Source organism: Antedon bifida, chromosome 9, assembly GCF_963402885.1.
Source record: "Antedon bifida chromosome 9, ecAntBifi1.1, whole genome shotgun sequence".
Taxonomy (NCBI): Eukaryota; Metazoa; Echinodermata; class Crinoidea; order Comatulida; family Antedonidae; genus Antedon; species Antedon bifida.
In genome coordinates, this window is record NC_136234.1 from 17,025,846 (window position 1) to 17,049,548 (window position 23,703).

General features: G+C 31.9%; 2 protein-coding genes across 4 annotated transcripts in view; one reads left to right on the plus strand and one right to left on the minus strand.

The window, feature by feature from the left end:
* The window catches only part of LOC144851630 (glycoprotein hormone beta-5-like), a 234,143-nt gene that overhangs the window by 137,323 nt on the left and 73,117 nt on the right, over nucleotides 1-23,703 (minus strand). The gene's annotated exons all lie outside the window — the stretch shown is intronic.
* Nucleotides 497-18,171, plus strand: LOC144851621 (homeobox protein OTX2-like). 3 transcript variants are annotated; one of them, XM_078709181.1, is made up of 4 exons: nucleotides 497-589; nucleotides 13,995-14,160; nucleotides 15,420-15,571; nucleotides 16,706-18,171. In XM_078709181.1, the coding sequence occupies exons 2-4, from the start codon at nucleotides 14,031-14,033 to the stop codon at nucleotides 17,246-17,248; spliced, it is 825 nt and encodes a 274-aa protein (XP_078565307.1). In that variant the 5' UTR covers nucleotides 497-589; nucleotides 13,995-14,030; the 3' UTR covers nucleotides 17,249-18,171. The 3 variants fall into 3 exon arrangements, with proteins under 3 accessions (XP_078565307.1, XP_078565308.1, XP_078565306.1); XM_078709182.1 differs by lacking the exon at nucleotides 497-589 and adding an exon at nucleotides 7,347-7,506; XM_078709180.1 differs by lacking the exon at nucleotides 497-589 and having other exon boundaries at nucleotides 13,953-14,160.

A 23,703-nucleotide genomic window follows, 5' to 3' on the forward strand; every position in this document is an offset into this window, starting at 1 on the left:
TGTTCTATTGAGTCAATGAATGTGGTTATTGTATTGAGTCAGTTTTATCCACGGTTGTTTTGTTATTTATTATCAATAACAATTTAGTTTCAAAGAAATATTAGTGTTAATATTTTATGTTTTTCTGTAAATAATATTATTTTATTTTTCTTAGTAATTAATGAGTTCTATTGAGTCATTGAATGTGGTTATTGTGTTGAGTAAGTTTTGTCCACGGTTGTTTTAATATTTATTATCAATAATAATTTAGTTTCAAAGAAATATTAGTGTTAATATTTTATGTTTTTCTGTATATAATATTATTTTATTTTGTTTTATTACTTTTGTTAGTAGTCATTTATTAGGCCTATGGAAGCATTGAATGTGATTATTGTGTTGAGTAAGTGTTGTACTATGTTTTATTATCAATAATACAGTAATGTAGTAGTCAAAGAAATATTAATGTTGATATTTTATGTTTTTCTGTATATAATATTGTATTTTGTTATTTATATTTTTGTTAGTATTTATGATAGGCCCATTAATGCAGAAATTAAGCAGACAATATGGAAATTGGCGCGAAATTCTTCATTAACTCGCATTATAAAAGGTAGGCTTTATTACTTGTCTATATATAAAGTTACTGTCGTATATCTAACTAAAAGTTAACTTATATATGGGCATTGATAATTAGTTTCGCCGATTACAATCATATTTCTATGTTTTCCATATTCTTCTGCTACATCTGTTCAAAACCCTTAAAAATTGGATATATACCAGTTTTAAATCAGTGTAGGCCTACAAAGATGAATCCTTTAGGCCTATATTTTTCAAATAATAGCGGGGCTGTAGCTTGGTTGTTAACGTGCTTGCCTTCCAATCCCTAGGTCTAGGGTTCAATTCTGACCTGGTGTCAGGGTTGTAACTCACGACCTTTTCAACTCCACTTCCTAAGCTTCAAATGATACTTAGTTTATAAGCACGATAAATTATAAAATAGTTTATCCATCCAGTAATTGGCGAGTCTGTGCTCGCTGTTGGATGAGTATGAAATAAACAAAAATAAATAAATAAATGGAAAAAAACAAAAAAAATTATTTAAAAAAAGTAATTTTTTTAAAGTAATAACGTTAAGAAATAAAAAGTAGTTTGGGAAAATATTTTAAAAGAAAGTACAGTATTTATGATATATCGAACGGTAATTTTTTTTTTTTTTAATGTTTACAACTTGACTAATTATTATTCCACTCCTTTACAATTTCATTGAATAGGCCTACAACAATATAGAGTCTATTGTTTAAATTTAATTGATCACACAGTAGAATTATAGCAGAAATATGTGGATTTACAATGAGTACATTAGATTGCATGACTATTATTAACATGTCAGATAGGCCTACATTAACAGGAATTTAGTTAATTCCTCTATGGCATTAGCTTATTATAATTTAGTGGACTGTTGTGCTTCAAATGCCTTTGTTTTTAAGTGTTTAATGATGGATAAATCTTGTTATCCGATTACAATATTATATCTGTCATTTTGAAGTCGTTTATATCTAATTTGCATAGAGCTCATTCTACAGGTGGTCTTGCAAATTGTGTAACTTTAGTAAATCATTATTGTCGTGTGTGGTGATGTATTATTTGCGCTAGGCATAGGCCTATAGTATTTTAAAAGTATGCCGATTGTGTTTACTTTAAAAACTGGTCCCACCACCCAATATGAGAGCTATCATTAGATATATGAAATCGATAAAGGCAATTTGCTTTGGTGTAATTATATTGAAGCGTGTGAAAAATGCTTTAATGGTGTTTTGAAGCGTTGAGATTTTAACAACCTGTTGTGGGGACCAGGTGACTTTGTATGAGTCGGACACGGATCTATGTTGGAGATTGCCGTGGGAAGTGCACTGTCTGTCGCGTTTTGGATCACGCACCTTTTCGCTATCTTGCTACTAGTGTGCAATAAAATGATAGTTCGTGCGCTTTATCCGCGCTTTGATGGGACATTTGTTGACATGGTGTTGTTTGCTAAAAGCTGTATGCCGTGTTGACCTATTAGCCAATTTATGTATCGATACCGGCCTACATTCATGTTAAGTGTAGGCTAACGAATGTTTGTATATTTAGTTTAAGAGGGAAACGACCGATAATAAGCAATGCTGAAAAGTCCCATTCTAAACATAGTTCAAAATATTGTTTTCAGTTACCGTAGGCATATATACTTCAAATGTCGATTGAATGTGAATCTAAAATACTTTGATCACTTTTACCTGTCAAGGAGTGAAATGTCTTATTTAATTTCCTTTCAATCATGGCTTAACACTTTTTAACACTCCAGAATAGGCCCAATACACCGTAGGCCCTACCAAATACGAAAACCGTCTAGGCCCACATAAGCTTATTAAGTACAGGTATTTTGACAGCTTTAGTCTGTGTGCTTAAGCCATTTAAACGAATCCTAGATAGATTAACCCCGTTAACCAGGATTAAATATTCATTTGTTTTTAGAACGGATTTAGCAATTGACTTTTCTTGACAGTTTTCGACACATAAAAACTTGAGCATCAGTGTAGTTATATTTGTGTATGTGTTTAAGTGTTTATTTGTATAACACAACCGGTCTGTGCGACATCGCGGTTAGAGAATAGAACCCTGGACCTAAAATCGATTTTACGCCAGGAATGTATCGTGTTTTTCGTGTATGAAATAATAACTCGGAAAGCAAACATCGATTGTAGTGCAAAATAACAAATGAGAATAAATAGATTTTTGTCAGTGGAATCAATCAGTTGAGAGAACCCGTCCCCTGGAATTATTCAGCCTTGAAGAGCGAATGACACCTCTACACAAAATGGAATATTGGTACCAAATAACAGAAACTATTCGGTTGTTCAATGTAGAGTATAACCTCTATTCAGAGAACATTCCTATTTTAGTAATTGTTAGCGCAACGGTCAAATAAAACAACTACTAAATGCATACTTAAGATATGTAATTTATTCCAAGCGAATCAAGTGAGGATTCTTAATAAATAGATGATATATACAATATACAATATTTGATAACGATAGCGATGAAAGGTGTAGCTAAGATGCTAGTTGAGGAAGGAGTGCTTGTACTTAAAAGTAAATGGTAAAATACAATATATATAATACAACGCGGTGCGGATGGGCGGTTTCTGCTCAGGATTCTACGCGGTTTTCGCTTACCACTCGTCTGTGTAAATTGGCCTTAAGGGGACATTCCTAAGGGGACATTCTCCTGTGAAAGGAACGATCAGAGCGAATGTTTTAACATTACGGCCATTAGTACACTGGACACTCCTAAGGGGACACTCCTAAGAGGACACTCCTAAGGGGACACTCCTAACAAGGCTAACTAATTGATGTCTTATAACAATGTTGGTACTAATCTATTTACTGTAATGTCTTCCTGTACTTGTACATAAAAAGTACAATTTTACTTCAACATACATGCTAATGATTGTTAAAGAACACTATTATCTTCAAAGCTGTTGTAGTCAATCTTAACAACTTCCTGGCTTTACGCTATTACACTAATACCATATTGTAGGCCTAGTTTGTAGGCCTATATAACTCTTGAAATCTTGGGCCTAGATTGATTTTAGCAACAAGCTAAATCAGATAGAGCACCCTAGCCTATAAGCACATTTTCTTTTCTCTTTGGCTAGCTTTTATATTAACTATGTTAGAGAAATCAGAGGATCACTAATTAATTTAATATAATTATGATAATATAAAATCCGAATAAAATGAGGCAAGCCATTGTGTTTCAAATTTGTGTCGAATATACCATTTACTTGTATGTACTCATTTTAACTAAAAATTCGATCGGGAAAAACCAAATTTAAAGAAAATAGTCAAATAAGCTCATTTGACAACAGGGTTTTGGTTAAATTGACGGTTTATTTTGAGATTTTTTTTAGTGACATCATTATTTTTGTTTTCTGCGAAGTGAATAACTTTATTAAAAATGCAAAATAGTCGTAAAAGTTATATTTTATTAATCTTTATTTTTCATGTTTGGTGAGACAATACATAGAATGTACATTATCATTGTATTGATATTGATTAGCATGTTCTATTACAGTATCAGCAACAGTTCGGAAGAGATCAAGTTAATTAATCATCGCCAATTAAACTTTAATTACCGGAACCTTTGATGATAGTCTATAATGACTATGTTTAAATAAACAATGTTAACAAGTTTATTGGAAATACTGTTACTTTCATCCATGAATACTCGCCGTTGTAAGATAAAACAAATCTGTCCGCGCATGCTCAATAACAGCTTGGGTTTCTCCATAGTGTAAACTTCGAAGAAAAAAAAAGTAGGCCGACAGAGCAATCTATAAGTTTGTCAAATTAATATATTAACATAATAATGTGTGTAAGTTTATCAGCTTACTATTCTAATCTATTTTTTAAAACGTAATGAAGAGAATAGGAAAGGAAAAACCAAATATAATACAATAATACAAAGAATACATACAATATTTACCATCTGAATGTAGAATAATAAAATAAAGGAGGTTTTTAACATGGGCCTAGTTAAGCCTTGTCTACACTATCAAACTTTATGTGACAACAAAATGTGATGTGCCCATATATGGACATGATGATGTCATATCACTACCATTTTAACATCACACTTTTTTTGTCAAACTAGTTTGATAGTGTAGACAGAGCTTTAGAGTTGGAGCAGTTTGTATATATACCAATAATAAGAAAAAAAGCCAAACCGATTGAACTAACATCAATCACTCACCCTGAATATGACACATTTTTATTTATATAATAATATATATTATGTAAAAAGAAAAAAAAAAGCATTTAAATTTATAGAAATAATTCCATTCTCGTTGTTTATAGCTTTGAACGGCACCTGCTTGGTTTATTGATTTTAGACAAATTTTCCATAGCACTGTCGGAGATTTTAATCTGGTCGAAATTTGACGGGAGAGCGAACGCGGCAACATCAACAGGATTTAAAACAATTAGACAAATAAACTATGAGTCTTAAGACATTACCGTTTATAGAAATAAACAACTTTGTAAATATGGAAAATTGATTTATGGTGTTTATTAATCTGGTGTGTATACACCAGGAAGAAAATAATTATTTCTCCGCTTTTATACCAAACAGAGTTTTTATTTTGTCACAGTCTGTAGTTTTCAAAACCCTGAACAAATTCGATGTATGTAAACGGTATCGCTTCAAATCAAGAAAAAAAAGATTTCTAATATTTACCAACTAATTGACCTGAATGAAGTTGTTTTATGTTTTGCCGAACTTGCTAACTTTCTTTGAAAAGAGTAAATAGTCGAAATTACTTCATTTTAAAATTGTTAAAGAGAGAAAATATTCAAGTGTTTTTATTACAAATGAAAGTAGTAGTCAAATATGATCTATATCTAAGATTTTTCTATTTGTCCTTTTCTATTTGTCCTTTGGTGTTTTGTGCCTTTTGTTTGTTCATGATTAGTTTGGCCATGATTTGGTGAAGTATTTTGACCACTTTGCTATCGGCATTCTCGTGTATAATGAATATGTTTCATTCATTCATTGGAAATACTTCCATTTATTGTCATTTGCATATATTACATAGAAATAGTTTGTTTCTAAAACTGTAATATTTGTAAACGTTCAGTGTTCACAATGTTTAATCTTCGTTTCTTTTATTATAACAGTAGGGAAAACATTTAATTTGACGAACGAGTTTATTTTAACAAATTGAAAGATAAGGTTTTTGTAGGCCTACTCATATAAAACAATGCTCGCGTGGGCTTCTACTCTTTTCACCCGTAAGATCCACAACAATAATATTGGCCTAGGCCTTTATTTTATCATATGAATAATACTATTTTAAATTGTACATACATTATAATAATCCTTTTTTATTTAAAAAATGTCATCCTTTTAGTTTCATAGACAGATTTGTTTTATGTAGGCCTATCAATCATCATTTATTTCCCCTTTAAAAAAAATACAATACCTCCAATAAAGTAAGTACAAAAGTAAATCAATAAGGCAGGATTACTTATATGTTATTATTATATATTATATATGTTATGTTATATAACAAAGATAATAGTCCGAGGTTTACAAAAAGACATTTACATAAAACTATGATAAAAACATTCAATTAGGCCTACAATTTGCAAAAATATCTAGAAATTTAGTGTATTATATTAAACTTTAATACATTTGAAATGGTTAAATTTCTCTCTTTTGTGCTGTAAACTACCACTTTTATTCGTTCGTCATATACAGTATCACAAATACATATTATTATTTCTATTTTTTCATATTTTGTTTACTTTTCTGCGTTCTCTTAATCATAGAGGAATTAACACTGATTTCTCCATACTGTAATGATGTTGTATCAATGTTGTTATATATTTATTAAACAACATGCTTCATTAATAACGTGTATATTGGATGAGTTCGTGTATGAATTCGGCACTATTGTTTCAATTCTTATCTATAATCATAGTTTATATCACTAACATGTGACGTAAACAAACAACACATCGCAAGAAATACCGACTTTATTATGATAAATAAACAATGATCCGTCATGTATGTTCCTTCACAGCGGCCTGGTCTCCATGCTTTAAGTAATAGCATTTTGTAATGTTTAAATCAGGGGAAATTTCACTCTTTCCTGGTTTAGTGAATGATGTAAAAATGTTGAAAGATGCAAAGTGACTGACAGGGCGGCGGAGGTGTAACTGGTAGCTTTCAAAGACATTGTTAGCTATAAAATTATTAGCGACCATTATACCGCATTCCCCTAATATTAAGCTTAGAATAACTCAAATAATAATACCGCACTCTTATTATATAAATGACTTAGATTATTCAAAGCCGACCATAATGTGTTAGTCTCTAATTACAACCAGTGCTATAGGCCTAAAACAAATATCAGATTTCGGTCCCAAAAAAAATTATTTTAAATATATATTTTTCTTTTCTTTTTTTCAAATCAAAACTTAAGCCCCTAAAAAAGCCATCTGTCAAACGCGGCTTAAACTTAAAAGGATTAGGTATAGCCGCACGAGCAGAAAACATTTTTCTTTTATAGTTAGTTAAACTAGTGAAGAAAATGTTTGAAAATGAGATGATTTACCCTCTCATTTAAAATCAGTCAGTCAAAAGCACATACAGCCCGAGACTGGGGAATATTGAGATATCTGACCAATGATGTTGCGTGTAGCATAGCGTCAGCAATCCAATTGATCGTATCGATAAAAGTTTATATAAGGTGCTCGCTGATTGGTTGATGAGCATAAAAGGGTAGATTTCGGTACGAGTCAGACGGGTGAATGGTTCATATATCCTTGTTGGTTGTAATTTTAGTATAATCAGTTGTAAACTAGGGCTGGTATAACTATATTCATCAAACAGTTGTTTTCATTTGCAAAAACACGTTGTTGGTTAAGATCTTTTTTTCTAAATCCGGTGTTTAACAGTCTAAGGATAAGCCATAATTTTTAACAAGTAAGTTCATATTTTTAAACCTCTTTAATCCTGATAGATATTCTTTTTTAATCTCAGGTATTTAACAAGTATTAACTTGTTAGCCTTTATATTAGGCTTAGTGAACGAATAATTATTATTGTTTGATTGTACGTTTACGGCTTAGCTTTAAAAATATTTATCGGTTATTTATCTTTTAATTTATTAATGATTAACATTTAGCTATTTAATGCTATTGTTTATTTTTTAATGTTTTAATATAAACAAATAACATGTAAACCTAATAAACATGTGCATTAATAATTCATTATTATTAGGCCTAATAATATTTGTAAATCATTTATATTTTTGCGGTTTTAACACGTCTTATTATTTTAGTTTGTGGATCTATTATTAGGCCTAAAAATAATAACCAATGCCTGATTTTTTTCGCTTTCCTTTTTAATTTGTGGTTTTATTCAATACATTCGTTGTTCTGTTTTATATTTAGTGGGTTAGTGAACGCGAGACTGTTTACTCTTTTCTATTATTTTCTTTATATTTTATCAGTATGTATTCATTCTATACTCTGCATCATTGATTCTATATTGTAGGCTATGACCCTTTCTTTTATTCCAACCAAAAGTGCATTCAACACGGTTGCAAACCTCTAATAATACAATTCGATTCCCCAAGAGGCTAACACGTATTGTAAAGCATGTTACAGTATATAGCCTACACAATAGGACTACCGTTTTCCTACGAATGCACTTTGTAAAAAGTACCAAATGCCTTGGGAAAATAAATGCCCTAGTCCGGTTGTAAGACTGGTTAAATGTTAGGCCTAGACCTGTCGTGCGTAACTCGTACCAGAGAACGGCGCGTAAAAGTCGGGTCATCGTTGGGTACAGTTAAGTATGTGATGCATACATGGATACTTAACATTCTGTAAATCCAATTTAGACTATTATATTTAATTTCAATAGAAATGTATTGTTAAGTTCAAAGAATTGGCCTAAGGTTAATGAAAGCTCTAACTGCAGGAGTATGTCTGCTTCTATCTTAATACATATACGGAAAAGAGTAACTCTATCGTTAAATAAAAATTATAATTTTATTGCGACGCCATATATATATATAAATAATACAATATTATATGCGGACATGTGTAGAATTGTAGTAATCTATAAAATGCGATTATTGAATAATTGTGACCTATTGTAAATTTAAAATTCAAGGTAACTACTTAGGCAAATATACATAGGGAAGTCAAACCATTCTGTTCAAAGATTTTTCCAGTTAAAATTCGATACCGAGTTGATGATTCATTTATGGAGGAATCCCATTCTTCAATCAAATGGTTTGCTTCCAACGAAAAATTCCAAAACTAAAATGCAGTTAATCTCAATATTATTTAAATGTTAACAAAATAAATCGTTCCCTTTTTTCTAAGGTTCAATTTGAAGGCTTGCACATTCTTTCTTTATAATGTTCTTCTTTAATAATTAACTCTGCAAAAGTGGAAACTCTTCCAAGCCCAAAGAACGACATGGGTCAATTCGTACTATGATTTGACGTAAATTAATTGTTAAAATCTTGTATACATTCATTTTCGACCTAATAACAGTGAGTCGATGCTTTAGGCCCAGTCGTCCCCTGATCGATAGTGACCGAGGCCGGTGCGTGCGATACCGTGGCCTTCCCTGTAGTTCAACAACGTGCGATAAGAAAACAAATCATAGTTGTAAATCGATTAAAAAAACCGGCAAATGAAATACGAAACGCATTCAATGTTTAGTCGAATTATTCGTTGGGTTAAAAACTAAAACGAATTCAAGTTTAAAAGGATATAGATAAGCATTTTTAACAATACTTGATTATTGTCACTTTGTTATTGTTCTTTACACTTAAAATACCACTGACACTATGACGAAGAAATTAACAAACGAATCATAAGAACAATACATTGTTAAAAATAACCATATAATATAATTCAATTTAAATTTTTTTTTAATTTAGAAAGTAATTAGGCCTAAATATCCACATTAAACAAAAAGATTTAACATTTTTTAAGCTCAGAAACTGACCAGAAATGTACGAACGTCTGGGCCCGAGAAAAGTGTGTTTCTTAAAGAATAATACAGATTATAGGCCAATGTTTCCTTTTTTATGTTTTGCGCATAATGTAGGCCCTTATGTCACACATATTATGATGATATTAGTTAGGGCCTATACACTAGTTAACATTATTTTAATGATCGATACGCAATACAATTAGGCCTATTGGTGTTGTAGCAGCTAGGTGAAAATCGCGGGGGTTTCTACCGCGTCCCTGGGCGCGTCCCTTTTTTGACGAGCCAGTTTTGTCACTAGACAATTTTTCACGCGGCAACTTCTGAGAGACACCTATTAAGAATGACTTCATTAGCCTTATTATGAAAACATTATAAAAAAAAGTCACACGATTTGCCTTAGAAAATACAATACAAAGTGTGAGTCCTAGTAGGGCGTCGTACTGCCTATTCTTCGATCGAGTCGCCAACAGACAAGTTTGGAACCCTGCTAATTTTACCTCTATGTCAATTAATGCACTTTTATTTTAACGAAGCCCCTTCAATTGCATTTTTAAAGATATTTAATAGACTTTCTACAAAATCCTTTACAAACATTGATCAACGCTTAATTTAATTGATACCTTTTTCGTTTTGGAAACGTTGATTTTAGTTTTATTGCAATCTGCAATCACATTGAAAAAATACATTTTGAAAAATAAAAAGCAATAAACTTGTGGATTATAGCATTGTTTTGGTAAACACTGACTCTCTGAATTGTGATTTATTTTTTTGTGAATAAACAGATAGGAATTTAGATAACAGTAAAAACTGATTTTTTTTAAATAAAGTAAACCCGGAAAGTAAATAATAAATATAGGTTTATAAATAACAACACGCACTTGCTTTAAACGCGCCAGATTTAACAGATTTCTTTTTATTGACGTGTTACAGATTTTTTTTTAAATCTGTAAATGACCTCAAAATATTACAAAACGCGGAGGAAATTCTGAAGAATAAAAGAGAAATTATTTCGGATGAAAAACCTTATGTAGGTGTACATAATTGTTCTTGGTCGTGCGACGAGCTGAATCGTTTGTGAGGTCAATTATTTTTGACTTTCACGGTTAATATAATTATTTCTATCACATCTGCGTACGCCTACAGTAGCCTTTACTATGGGTCCCTATAAGCTTTTTGTAGGCAGCTGGAAGCCCTTCGGCAGGGGTTTATAAACCGTTGAATTTGCACGCTCCACCTGCTAAAAACATGGTGTTTAAGACGGTTGAATTTTTTACGGTAATTTAGCCTCGTTTTGAGAATTAATTCGTATGTTTTCATAAGTTTTGTTTTCTGTTTATCACGTGGCTGGGTATGCATCAATGCATTAAATCTGTACCGTGCTATGTGGTCATACGCCTCTAATATTACACCCCTTAGATCAATGTCAACGTTATATATAATCGATGTTATAATCCACATGTTAATGTGTATTTACCCCACGTTTAATCCAATGATTACCCATCCTTTCTACTTGAGATGTTAACGTATTAAACTGATTTGTCTAATCCCCACATTTAATCTGCAAATTACAAATCATGCCAGAAATCCCCCTCCTCTTAGGACCTCTTAAGATGGTGTATCCTGATCCATTTAAACGGATAAGACGTGTTCTGTTCCCGTCAGAAAGTTAGCATACTAAGCCCCCGTTTCTATCAACACAACGCTAATACGATATGGTCTATTACTCGTCATTTCAGCTTAAACCCCCGTTCATATTATCCAACGATATCATATAATTTGACAATCACGAAGTTAATTTTGATTTCATTTTGTGTGCGCAGATTGTTACATTAATTAGATTGAGTGGAGGATCATAGCTTACGCATGAGTCTACCCTTGGTGCACTTGTCGTCCTAACCCAATCTTTAATTTTGCCAAATGAATCGAATATCGCTCATAGTACTCAACTCAATCAAATCATTGCCAATTTACAGAAGCACACTATTAAATTAATCGTTAACGAGTTGCGAGTGTTTATCCTTTATTACGGAGATTGATGCACGATAAATTAGATTACGGTACTTGAAAAGGCGGCGGTTGATAGAACTTCCACGACAACACAATAACAATAATTAAACGTTGGCCAATTAGTATAACTAAATCGTTATATTGTGAAATGTATATATATCATATTTATAGATAACTGAAATCTACACGGACTGCATTGGTTGTGTATTCGACTTACGCGTATCGAATGGTGGCGTTGGATGCGACTTTATTGAGACTTTGTCAAGATAATGTGTTCACGTATAGATTGCGTATTGTCGGATGCTATAGTCATAGATCGCCACAGGGACGTCAATTTAATTTAACTGCCTAGCTTTCACAAATTCAAGATATACATTTCTCTGTTCGTTATTGTTTGCAATATTGCTCCATTATTATTTTCATTTAACTTTCCATGAAAATATACCACACTTTCAAAACATAGAGTAAAACTCTGCCCCTGCTAAATCTATATTTCGTTAAAAAATAAATAAATGTTTTTAAATAGAAAGTAGACACTCACCTAGAGAAAGCACAAACCCATGTCCTCTGCTGTCAAGGTGATCATGTCTGATTAAATTGAAAAAAAAGTAAACGATATTTTTTCGATTTTATTAATTCCAAGATTGTTATGACTGAATATTTTTTGGATAATTCTGTTTTATAATGATTTGTATTATTTATAGTTACCATAGTAATACGTTTAAAGAATTGAGTCTCATGTACTTAACACTTTTAAATTATTAATTATTATTATGTTGATTTTGATTAGAATAAATAAATATATTAAAAGCTTAACACTATTTCTTATTTGATCTACACCAAACCAGATTAAAACAGATTAACTTAAACATTAATCCAATCCAATCACGTGCTCATTTTTTTTCATAATCTCTGATTGCACTTTTTGGCGCATTTATATGTCATTCGCAGACTACAGGGTGTGATTTAAAATTCCAATCAAATCAATTGCTTGTACTATTACGTTATGCTGGTGATGATCGATCGTGGCCCGACAAACAAAAACATTTAAATGAGGCGAGGCTGACTGGCTTCTGTCTAAAAAAAATCGCTCAATAATTTCAACAAGTTTTCATTATTATTTTTGTCTAGGCACGAGCTATGCGAAAGGTTAAAAATAAAGCATACATATGCAACGACCTAAACAGATGTAGGCCAATACCAGATAAATACACGTTAGTTCCCTTGATAAACACCCGGATACATAAACTTAAAAATTCAAACTCCAGCTTTTAGTGATTAGGTCTAATAACTTCTATTTTATTATTTTATTGATGACGTAAAACTTTTATAAAATACCAATTTACAAACTTGTTGATTTAGATCCCATTAGTCGTTTGTTGGCTTTTCTATTTCAACTCCGGTTATAGTCTGTCGTGTATGACGTATTATGACGTGTTTCTAATATGGAAATTCCTTTGACATATTTGTAATGTTTGATATTCTATACACAATATTTTAAAAAGTTTGTGCCTATTCTGAATTACAGATTAATTAGCTTAGTTCAAAGTTAATCTGGTAACACATACATTTAGTTCTTATTTATTAGCTCTTATTATCTGCAATTCGAAATGAGAAACTTCCAACTACAGTACATTATAGAGGGCGATGTACATAAAACCTTATATAGATATTGGAGAAACTGATACTGTAAATAATAGTATACATCCATGCAATGTCAACGTAACAATCAAACATATACAAAATATTCAGCTACCTCAAGATTATGAATTATTGTATTAAATTGAAGAAACTCATTTTATGAATAATCTTTTAATGCAGTTGTAGTGTACAATAAACCATATTGTATAATTTTAATTAAATATATCAATGTATTTAACTGGTGGCCTATTTCGTATTGTGAACATTGTATTTTAAGTTTAAGAACGCACCTTCATGCTATGTGCCGCTGATGATTAAAAAAACGGATTTAAAATGTTAAATACATTATATAAAACAATATTATATATAATTAGCTTTAGATGGAATAATTGTATGTATTTTATCAATTTAGATTTGACTTTTTAACGTGGTCATTTGTTTGGTTTTATAAGTTACAGCTCTGCGTTACGCATGATCCGTGATTTTAAGAACGAATTTAATTGGGTGGGCTAAAAACAAGGTTAGTCCAAAATGAGAATGGAGTGAATGAAAAGCGAAACAATGATGTGTGAACTCTCCCTATTGGTGTGGGTTTGTATCACGTGATATTTCAAAAGAACTTTGAGTATTGAAAAAAAAATAACAATAGAATCTATTGTTATTTACATTTTCACTCCTCTATTCATGCGCTGAAAGAAGTTTAAAGCTTCTTGCAAAGTGGTTCACTTGGACTTTGAGAAGCAACCTGTTAGGGTCGTTATTTTCTTGTTTCTAAATTTTCAACTAGGATTCATATTATTATTTCAGAAATTTAAGAAGATTAAAAAGTGAGAAAGTTCGGAAATGGAAATGAAATACACAATACCATCACTACCAACCTCTCTGAAATCGTCGCCGTACTCAGTGAATGGGATCAGCCTAGCTCATGGAGAATCGCTGCATCCGATCGCAATGGGCTACCCATCTATGAATGGTAAGTTAGCATATTGCCATAGTTTTTAATAAGCGAACAGTAAATGTTTTCTCTGAAATATTCTAACCATTTGATTATGTAGAAAATATCATGTAGAGAGGTCTGACCCTAAGTGGTGAATTCAGAAACCAACTTAATTGGAAAACATTGTCTGACATGCAAACTGTTAATCGTCTTATACTTGTACATAACATTCTTCATAAATCTCACTAATATACTTAAATGTTGTAATTATACACAACCCTAAGCAAAGCTATGTATATTATACTGAACAAAAATATTGTTAGAATTGTATTTTTGGTCTCACAACCATTAAAGTAGTTGATTTAGGCCTACGTGGTTTAATAATACTAAATTGTAGGCCTGTAATAATAGTGTATAGGTGCATGGTCTAACGAGACAATTAATAAATATCTGTATGTATATGTAGCCTAATTTGCGAGTTTGTTGCAGTTGGTTTTATGACCTTTTTGTAAAAAAAAACACCCCCATCGTATTATTTAATAGTCAGAAGTTTAAATTTGCAATTCCATGCATGCAAAGTATTTTAGTATACTATTTTTCACCATTATCCCATTAGGAAATAATAGTGAATCCTATAGTCATGCTAGTAGCCGATGACACACTCCTCATAAAAGAAAAAGGTTAAAATCGATAATAAAACACCACAGGTTCTGGATGTATGAATGACCCATCAAAAAGGCTATTGTTACGTTGAAAAACACCTTACACGTATAGATACAAACTATAGCATGGAGAAAATACGCTGAATGAGTAATATCGATTCATTATATGGAGCAATGTACCACAATCCTTGCGGGTTACATGAGTTTTGCCAAAAGTCCGCTTGATGCTCTCTATGTGTATTTTCCTAAAATACTATCTTAAAACTCGAGTTTTTCCAAAACTCCTCTTGATGCGTATTTTCCTAAAATACTACCTTAAAACTCGAGTTTTTCAAAGGTCTTCTTGATGCATTATATAAGTATTTTCCTAAAATACTATCTTAAAATTCGAGTTTTTCCAAAAGTCTCCTTGATGCGTTCTATGCGTATTTTCCTAAAATACTATCTTAAAACTCGAGTTTTTCCAAAAGTCCTCTTGATGCGTATTTTCCTAAAATACTACCTTAAAACTCCAGTTTTCCAAAAGCCCTCTTGATGCGTTCTATGTGTTTTTTCATAAAATACTATCTTAAAGCTAACTCACAACCTAATATAATACGTGTTAATCTTATAAAAATTTGCTTTTTTATATAGGTTCACAAAGAAAACAGAGGCGAGAGAGAACCACATTTACTCGAGCTCAACTTGATGTACTCGAGAACTTATTCTCTAAAACCAGATATCCAGACATCTTCATGAGAGAAGAAGTCGCATTGAAAATTAGTCTCCCAGAATCAAGAGTACAGGTAAGGTTCATACTATATTTCAAGTTTACTTTACGCAAACTATTTCGTGCGTTTTCTGCTTTTCATGACTTACAATTTCTCCATTTCTTTTACTCGTTAAAACAAAATCAGTAAAATATTCTAGAATTTAAAATTGTCTATTTGCAATTTAAATTAAATTACTCAATTAAGATATAAATTAATTAGGCCTATTGTTAGTTTCATGCAAATTAGCCGTTTGTTAGTTGCTGTATCGTTGCAAATTAATTTATACAACCGGGCAAGTTAATTACATGTTATCTGTTTTGTTCTATAAAGAATACAAAAACAGCTAATTAAGAAACAATAGCTAATATTTTTCTTGTCTTGTTGACATAATTACATTTATATTCAAAGTTCTAACGTAAGCAGAAAACTAATTAAGCAACTTTGTTCTGATTAGTGTTCACTTGTAACATTTCTTGAAAAGCTGACTTTTGATGTCTTTTTATTTGCCGTTTCTTATTTTTCTCGAACAATGCCATAATCCGCAACAAATGAAAGTGGAAAAGGTGTAAACGAACCCAAAGAACGAACAATTACAATTTGTTGACTTTTTATTTAAAACTGTTTGCGGGGCTTTTAACACCACTTACATTCTCTCGCAGATTACGTAATATGTTAAAGAAAATCAGCATAAATACAAACCGCCCTCATTAAAAATAATTCAATGTTAGAATATTCTTTTGTTTTGCAAGCAAAGTAATACAATCCATTTAAAGAGAAGACGCCATTAATTTGCATACAAATAAAAAAAATAATTTTTATTTGTTTTTGGTTTTTTTTACATGCGTGTAATAATATAATAAGGATTTTTCTTTAACGTATAATTTTAAATTTTTAAATGAAATTTTTATTTTTGGATCCGATCTTCTTTCGACTTGTGAAAATGCTTTATTGTTTTATTATGTACAACAATTTCTTGTTAATTCGGGAAGATTTGATTGATGTTTCTGTTTCTTATATAATAATATAAAATAATGTAATAATTCGTTATTCCGCAGTTTTTACGCGAATATATTAACATAAGATTTAATTATCTAATTCATCAACATTGTTGATATAATTGGTATATTTTAATTCATTTAACTATTAATATTTTTATTATATTCATAGGTATGGTTTAAGAACAGGCGGGCAAAGTGCAGGCAGCAACAGCAACAACAGCAAAACGGAGGTCAAGTAAAACCAAGACCAGTCAAGAAAAAGTCACCAGTTAGAGAAACCCCAACAAGTGACGGCGAGTACAAATCACCAGTAACCACAATGCCAAACAACAACACCATCTGGAGTCCAGCCACTATTCCAGTAACTCCAATGTCAATGACAGAGACGTCTCTTATCAACAGCAACAGCTGCATGCATCCGTCGTACATGACAAGTAGCCAACCAGGGGCTTACCAACAGAACTATCAAACCTCTCCATTTTACGGTAGCATTGATTACCTGTCACCGATGACGCAATATGGAGGTGCTGCTCTCAACCACATGAACCAAATGAGTCACTCTATGGCAAATAATCATATGGCGACTGTACCTTCACAACTACCACCTCCACCACATTCCATGAACAATTTATCGTCTGGTCAGATGGGAATGACCTCTCCCATTGAATGTCATGATAGCAAAGATAGTATTTGGAAATATCAAGTTTTGTGAAAGAACTAAATTTACTGTGAAAAAAAAGATACACGGGTATATGTGACATGCTAAGGTTAACTGATGCGATATGGAAGACGACATTCGACACGTAAACTTACGCAGTCAACGTAGTCACGACGACGGAGGATACGGGCAGGCGTGCGTTGACGTAGAGAGCAATATCGAACAACTGGCACAACTTCAGCTCAAAAACCGTTAGCCAAAATAATCAATAACTCATGGTGTTTTATTTATGACGTCAGAATGTTCACATTCTAGTTGCGGATTGACGGCATTTTGTCAATTATTACAAATCTGCGGACTGAACTAAAGCAGACAAGCGTAAATCGTGCTGATTCATTTAAGTAATTAATATTTTTAATACCGACAGAACACAATTATTATATGAGAGCCAAAGAGGACGACATGATTTAGTTTTAGCTTTTTTATATCCATTCCATTGTTGTGCAAATTGTATATATATGTATAAATGTTTGAACAAAATATTAGTTAATTTTAAAAATTATTGTAAAAGTTGGACGTCAAAATGTAGATTGCAATTAATAGTATTAAGTCGACAACTTGTAGGTTTTATTTGAGCAGATCTGTTATGATTCTAACCCACACGGTTTGCATTTTACTGAGGGTTGGGGACGTTTGCTCTCTGTATGGTCGTTCACACATACGGCGTGAGACTGGCGCATTGTTGTGTAGTGTACGCCTTACATGTGAGCTAGGAATAGAAAGTTCTGCTCAACCAGATCCGATACCTATTTCCAATAAATACAACGTAATTTGAAGGGAAAACATTTCATTAAAAGATTATAAAAATGTTGAGAATTTGTCTTATAGTTTTATTTGAAAATAAATGTACAATTTTTTGGGAAATTAAAGTTCATTTAAGCACATTCACCATTTTCGATACTTTTAAACCATTACAAAGGTTATTATCTACAGTTATAAGTTACAGATGATAAATTGTAACAAATTGTATTTTTTATTTGTTATTTACACATGCTGGTTGTGTAGTTGCCTACATAATAAATGAAATAATTTATGAAATCTATTGTTTTTCTATTATATATTTATGACGTCATTATCTAAGTCTTATTCAGTTGTATTTACATTTCGTGTGCAGTGGTAATACAGTGGCGTAACGCAGAGGCCTGAGGACCCTGGCTTAGAAACCCCAAGTGACCCTCCAACGCTGGAGGCCTCGGGTGTTTTTAGCCCTCGACATAATTTAATGCCTCTTTTTTCCTCTGGACGCTTTCATAATACAGTATCCGGGGCCCAAGGCTTTAACCAGTGAGCGCTCATAACCGTTACGGCACTGGATAAATACGTAGGGCTAATTCGTTGGAATGAGCCAACAATCATTGGGCTGTTAATTATGAATATTCATGAGAACAAGAACAACGAGCGGCATTCCTTTATACGAAAACAGTGAAGAAGGAGGGCGCGAACTAATATAGGCTGTAGTAGTACAATACGTAGTAAGGTACCGTATTGATGATGTGTATTAATTCGATATACTACTGTACAGCAAGTTTGATGTTTGTTCGATATTAATTCTCCAATGAGTGCATGTATTTTGTTTTAGTGACGTAACAGAACAGTGTACAGTCTCAATTGAATAAGATACAATTGTATAATCTGCGTGGTTTAATTTGAATATTCATGAGATACAATTGTATCGTCTGCGTGGTTTAATTTGAATATTCATGTTATCATCATCTTATAGAGCCATAGCAACTAGTTATGCAAGAACAACAAGCGGCAATTGTTGTACGAAGGAGAGAAGATGTTGGTAGTTGGTACGTATTTAGATATGTAATCATACCAGTTAAATAACAATGTAGTATAGGGACATTTTTGAAAAATGCCCAAATTTCGACCCCTATTTTTTATCATAACTAGTTACTATGGCTCTATAAGAATATGATAACACAATATATGGCAATATTATCGCATAATTATCGATTTTTAAAAAGTGGATATTTTGGCAATTTTTCGAAAAAATCCCTAAACTACAGTAGAGGGAAATTTTCGAAAAATTGCCAATTTTTGACCCTTTTATTTAAAGAAATAAATGGTTACTATCGCCTAATAAACATGCACAGAGTCGAATAATGGGTTTTGCGCGTGTCAGTTATGCTATAGTAACCAGTTATGTCGAAAAATAAAAAAGGTCGAAATTTAGCCAATTTCTTTAAAAAATCCCTGTACTATATAGTACTATATATACTATATAGTAAAGTGAAATTTTCGAAAAATGGCCAATTTTCGAACCTTTTATTTTTAGACATAAATGGTTTCTATAGCATAATAAACATGCGCAGAGTCGAATAATGGGCTCTGCGCATGTCAATTATGATATAGCAAACATTTATATCGAAAAATAAAAAGGTCGAAATTTGGCCATTTTTGGGGAAAAATCCCTGTACTAGTACAGGGAAATTTTTGAAAAATGACAAATTTTCGACCCTTTTATTTTTAGACATAAATGGTTTCTATAGCATAAATAAACATGCGCAGAGTCGAATAATGGGCTCTGCGCATGTCAATTATGCTATAGCAACCATTTATATCGAAAAATAAAAAGGTCGAAATTTGGCAATTTTTGGAAAAAATCCCTGTACTATAGTACAGGGAAATTTTCGAAAAATGACCAATTTTTGACCCTTTTATTTTTAGACATAAATGGTTACTATAGCATTATAAATGTGCGCAGAGTCGAATAATGGGTTCTGCGCATGTCAATTATGCTATAGCAACCATTTATATCGAAAAATAAAAAGGTCGAAATTTGGCCATTATTGGAAAAAATCCCTGTACTATAGTACAGGGAAATTTTCGAAAAATGACCCATTTTCGACCCTTTTATTTTTAGACATAAATGGTTAATATAGCATAATAAACATGCGCAGAGTAGAATAATAGGTTCTGCGCATGTCAATTATGCTATAGCAACCATTTATATCGAAAAATAAAAAGGTCGAAATTTGGCCATTTTTGGAAAAAATCCCTGTACTATAGTACAGGGAAATTTTCGAAAAATGACCAATTTTCGACCCTTTTATATTTAGACATAAATAGTTACTATAGCATAATAAACATGCGGAGAGTCGAATAATAGGTTCTGCGCATGTCAATTATGCTATAGCAACCATTTATATCGAAAAATAAAAAGGTCGAAATTTGGCCATTTTTGGGAAGAAATCCCTGTACTATATTACAGTGAAATTTTCGAAAAATGACCAATTTTCGACCCTTTTATTTTTAGACATAAATGGTTACTATAGCATAATAAACATGCGCAGAGTCGAATAATAGGTTCTGCGCATGTCAATTATGCTATAGCAACCATTTATATCGAAAAATAAAAAGGTCGAAATTTGGCCATTTTTGGAAAAAATCCCTGTACTATAGTACAGGGAAATTTTCGAAAAATGACCAATTTTCGACCCTTTTATATTTAGACATAAATAGTTACTATAGCATAATAAACATGCGGAGAGTCGAATAATAGGTTCTGCGCATGTCAATTATGCTATAGCAACTATTTATATCGAAAAATAAAAAGGTCGAAATTTGGCCATTTTTGGAAAAAATCCCTGTACTATAGTACAGTGAAATTTTCGAAAAATGACCAATTTTCGACCCTTTTATTTTTAGACATAAATGGTTACTATAGCATAATAAACATGCGCAGAGTCGAATAATGAGTTCTGCGCATGTCAATTATGCTATAGCAACCATTTATATCTAAAAATAAAAAGGTCGAAATTTGGCCATTTTTGGAAAAAATCCCTGTACTATAGTTCAGGGAAATTTTCGAAAAATGACCCATTTTCGACCCTTTTATTTTTAGACATAAATGGTTACTATAGCATAATAAACATGCGCAGAGTCGAATAATAGGTTCTGCGCATGTCAATTATGCTATAGCAACCATTTATATCGAAAAATAAAAAGGTCGAAATTTGGCCATTTTTGGAAAAAATCCCTGTACTATAGTACAGGGAAATTTTCGAAAAATGACCAATTTTCGACCCTTTTATATTTAGACATAAATAGTTACTATAGCATAATAAACATGCGCAGAGTCGAATAATAGGTTCTGCGCATGTCAATTATGCTATATAGCAACCATTTATATCTAAAAATAAAAAGGTCGAAATTTTGCCATTTTTGGAAAAAATCCCTGTACTATAGTACAGGGAAATTTTCGAAAAATAACCCATTTTCGACCCTTTTATTTTTAGACATAAATGGTTACTATAGCATAATAAACATGCGCAGAGTCGAATAATAGGTTCTGCGCATGTCAATTATGCTATAGCAACCATTTATATCGAAAAATAAAAAGGTCGAAATTTGGCCATTTTTGGAAAAAAAACCTGTACTATAGTACAGGAAAATTTTCGAAAAATGACAAATTTTCGACCCTTTTATTTTTAGACATAAATGGTTACTATAGCATAATAAACATACGCAGACTCGAATAATGGGTTCTGCGCATATCAATTATGCTATAGTAACCATTTATATGGAAAAATAAAAAGGTCGAAATTTGGCCATTTTTGGAAAAAATCCCTGTACTATAGTACAGGGAAATTTTCGAAAAATGACCAATTTTCGACCCTTTTATTTTTAGACATAAATGGTTACTATAGCATAATAAACATGCGCAGAGTCGAATAATGAGTTCTGCGCATGTCAATTATGCTATAGCAACCATTTATATCTAAAAATAAAAAGGTCGAAATTTGGCCATTTTTGGAAAAAATCCCTGTACTATAGTACAGGGAAATTTTCGAAAAATGACCAATTTTCGACCCTTTTATATTTAGACATAAATAGTTACTATAGCATAATAAACATGCGGAGAGTCGAATAATAGGTTCTGCGCATGTCAATTATGCTATAGCAACCATTTATATCGAAAAATAAAAAGGTCAAAATTTGGCCATTTTTGGAAAAAATCCCTGTACTATAGTACAGGGAAATTTTCGAAAAATGACCAATTTTCGACCCTTTTATTTTTAGACATAAATGGTTACTATAGCATAATAAACATGCGCAGAGTCGAATAATGAGTTCTGCGCATGTCAATTATGCTATAGTAACCATTTATATCGAAAAATAAAAAGGTCGAAATTTGGCCATTTTTGGAAAAATTCCCTGTACTATAGTACAGGGAAATTTTCGAAAAATGACCAATTTTCGACCCTTTTATTTTTAGACATAAATGATTACTATAGCATAATAAACATGCGCAGAGTCGAATAATGGGTTCTGCGCATGTCAATTATGCTATAGCAACCATTTATATCTAAAAATAAAAAGGTCGAAATTTGGCCATTTTTGGAAAAATTCCCTGTACTATAGTACAGGGAAATTTTCGAAAAATGACCAATTTTCGACCCTTTTATTTTTAGATATAAATGATTACTATAGCATAATAAACATGCGCAGAGTCGAATAATGGGTTCTGCGCATGTCAATTATGCTATAGCAACCATTTATATCTAAAAATAAAAAGGTCGAAATTTGGCCATTTTTGGAAAAAATCCCTGTACTATAGTACAGGGAAATTTTCGAAAGATGACCCATTTTCGACCCTTTTATTTTTAGACATAAATGGTTACTATAGCATAATAAACATGCGCAGAGTCGAATAATAGGTTCTGCGCATGTCAATTATGCTATAGCAACCATTTATATCGAAAAATAAAAAGGTCGAAATTTGGCCATTTTTGGAAAAAATCCCTGTACTATAGTACAGGGAAATTTTCGAAAAATGACCCATTTTCGACCCTTTTATTTTTAGACATAAATGGTTACTACAGCATAATAAACATGCGAAGAGTCGAATAATAGGTTCTGCGCATGTCAATTATGCTATAGCAACCATTTATATCTAAAAATAAAAAGGTCGAAATTTGGCCATTTTTGGAAAAATTCCCTGTACTATAGTACAGGGAAATTTTCGAAAAATGACCAATTTTCGACCCTTTTATTTTTAGACATAAATGGTTACTATAGCATAATAAACATGCGCAGAGTCGAATAATAGGTTCTGCGCATGTCAATTATGCTATAGCAACCATTTATATCGAAAAATAAAAAGGTCGAAATTTGGCCATTTTTGGAAAAAATCCCTGTACTATAGTACAGGAGAATTTTCGAAAAATGACCTATTTTCGACCCTTTTATTTTTAGACATAAATGGTTACTATAGCATAATAAACATGCGCAGAGTCGTATAATGGGTTCTGCGCATGTCAATTATGCTATAGTAACCATTTATATCGAAAAATAAAATGGTCAAAAATTATTGTTAGACATAAATGGTTACTATAGCATAATAACCATGCGCAGAGTCGAATATATAATATATGCGCATATATGGCAATAATTATTTTTAGTCACGTGGACGCGACTCTATAGTTCACTATGTCGGTCGG

Excerpts from the sequence above, each read along its gene's own strand:
- LOC144851621 (XM_078709181.1), top strand. The coding sequence starts at position 14,031 with ATGGAAATGAAATACACAATACCATCACTACCAACCTCTCTGAAATCG. Across the intron at positions 14,161-15,419 it reads GGGCTACCCATCTATGAATG|GTTCACAAAGAAAACAGAGG; the intron begins GTAAGTTAGCAT and ends TTTTTTATATAG. Across the intron at positions 15,572-16,705 it reads TCCCAGAATCAAGAGTACAG|GTATGGTTTAAGAACAGGCG; the intron begins GTAAGGTTCATA and ends TTATATTCATAG.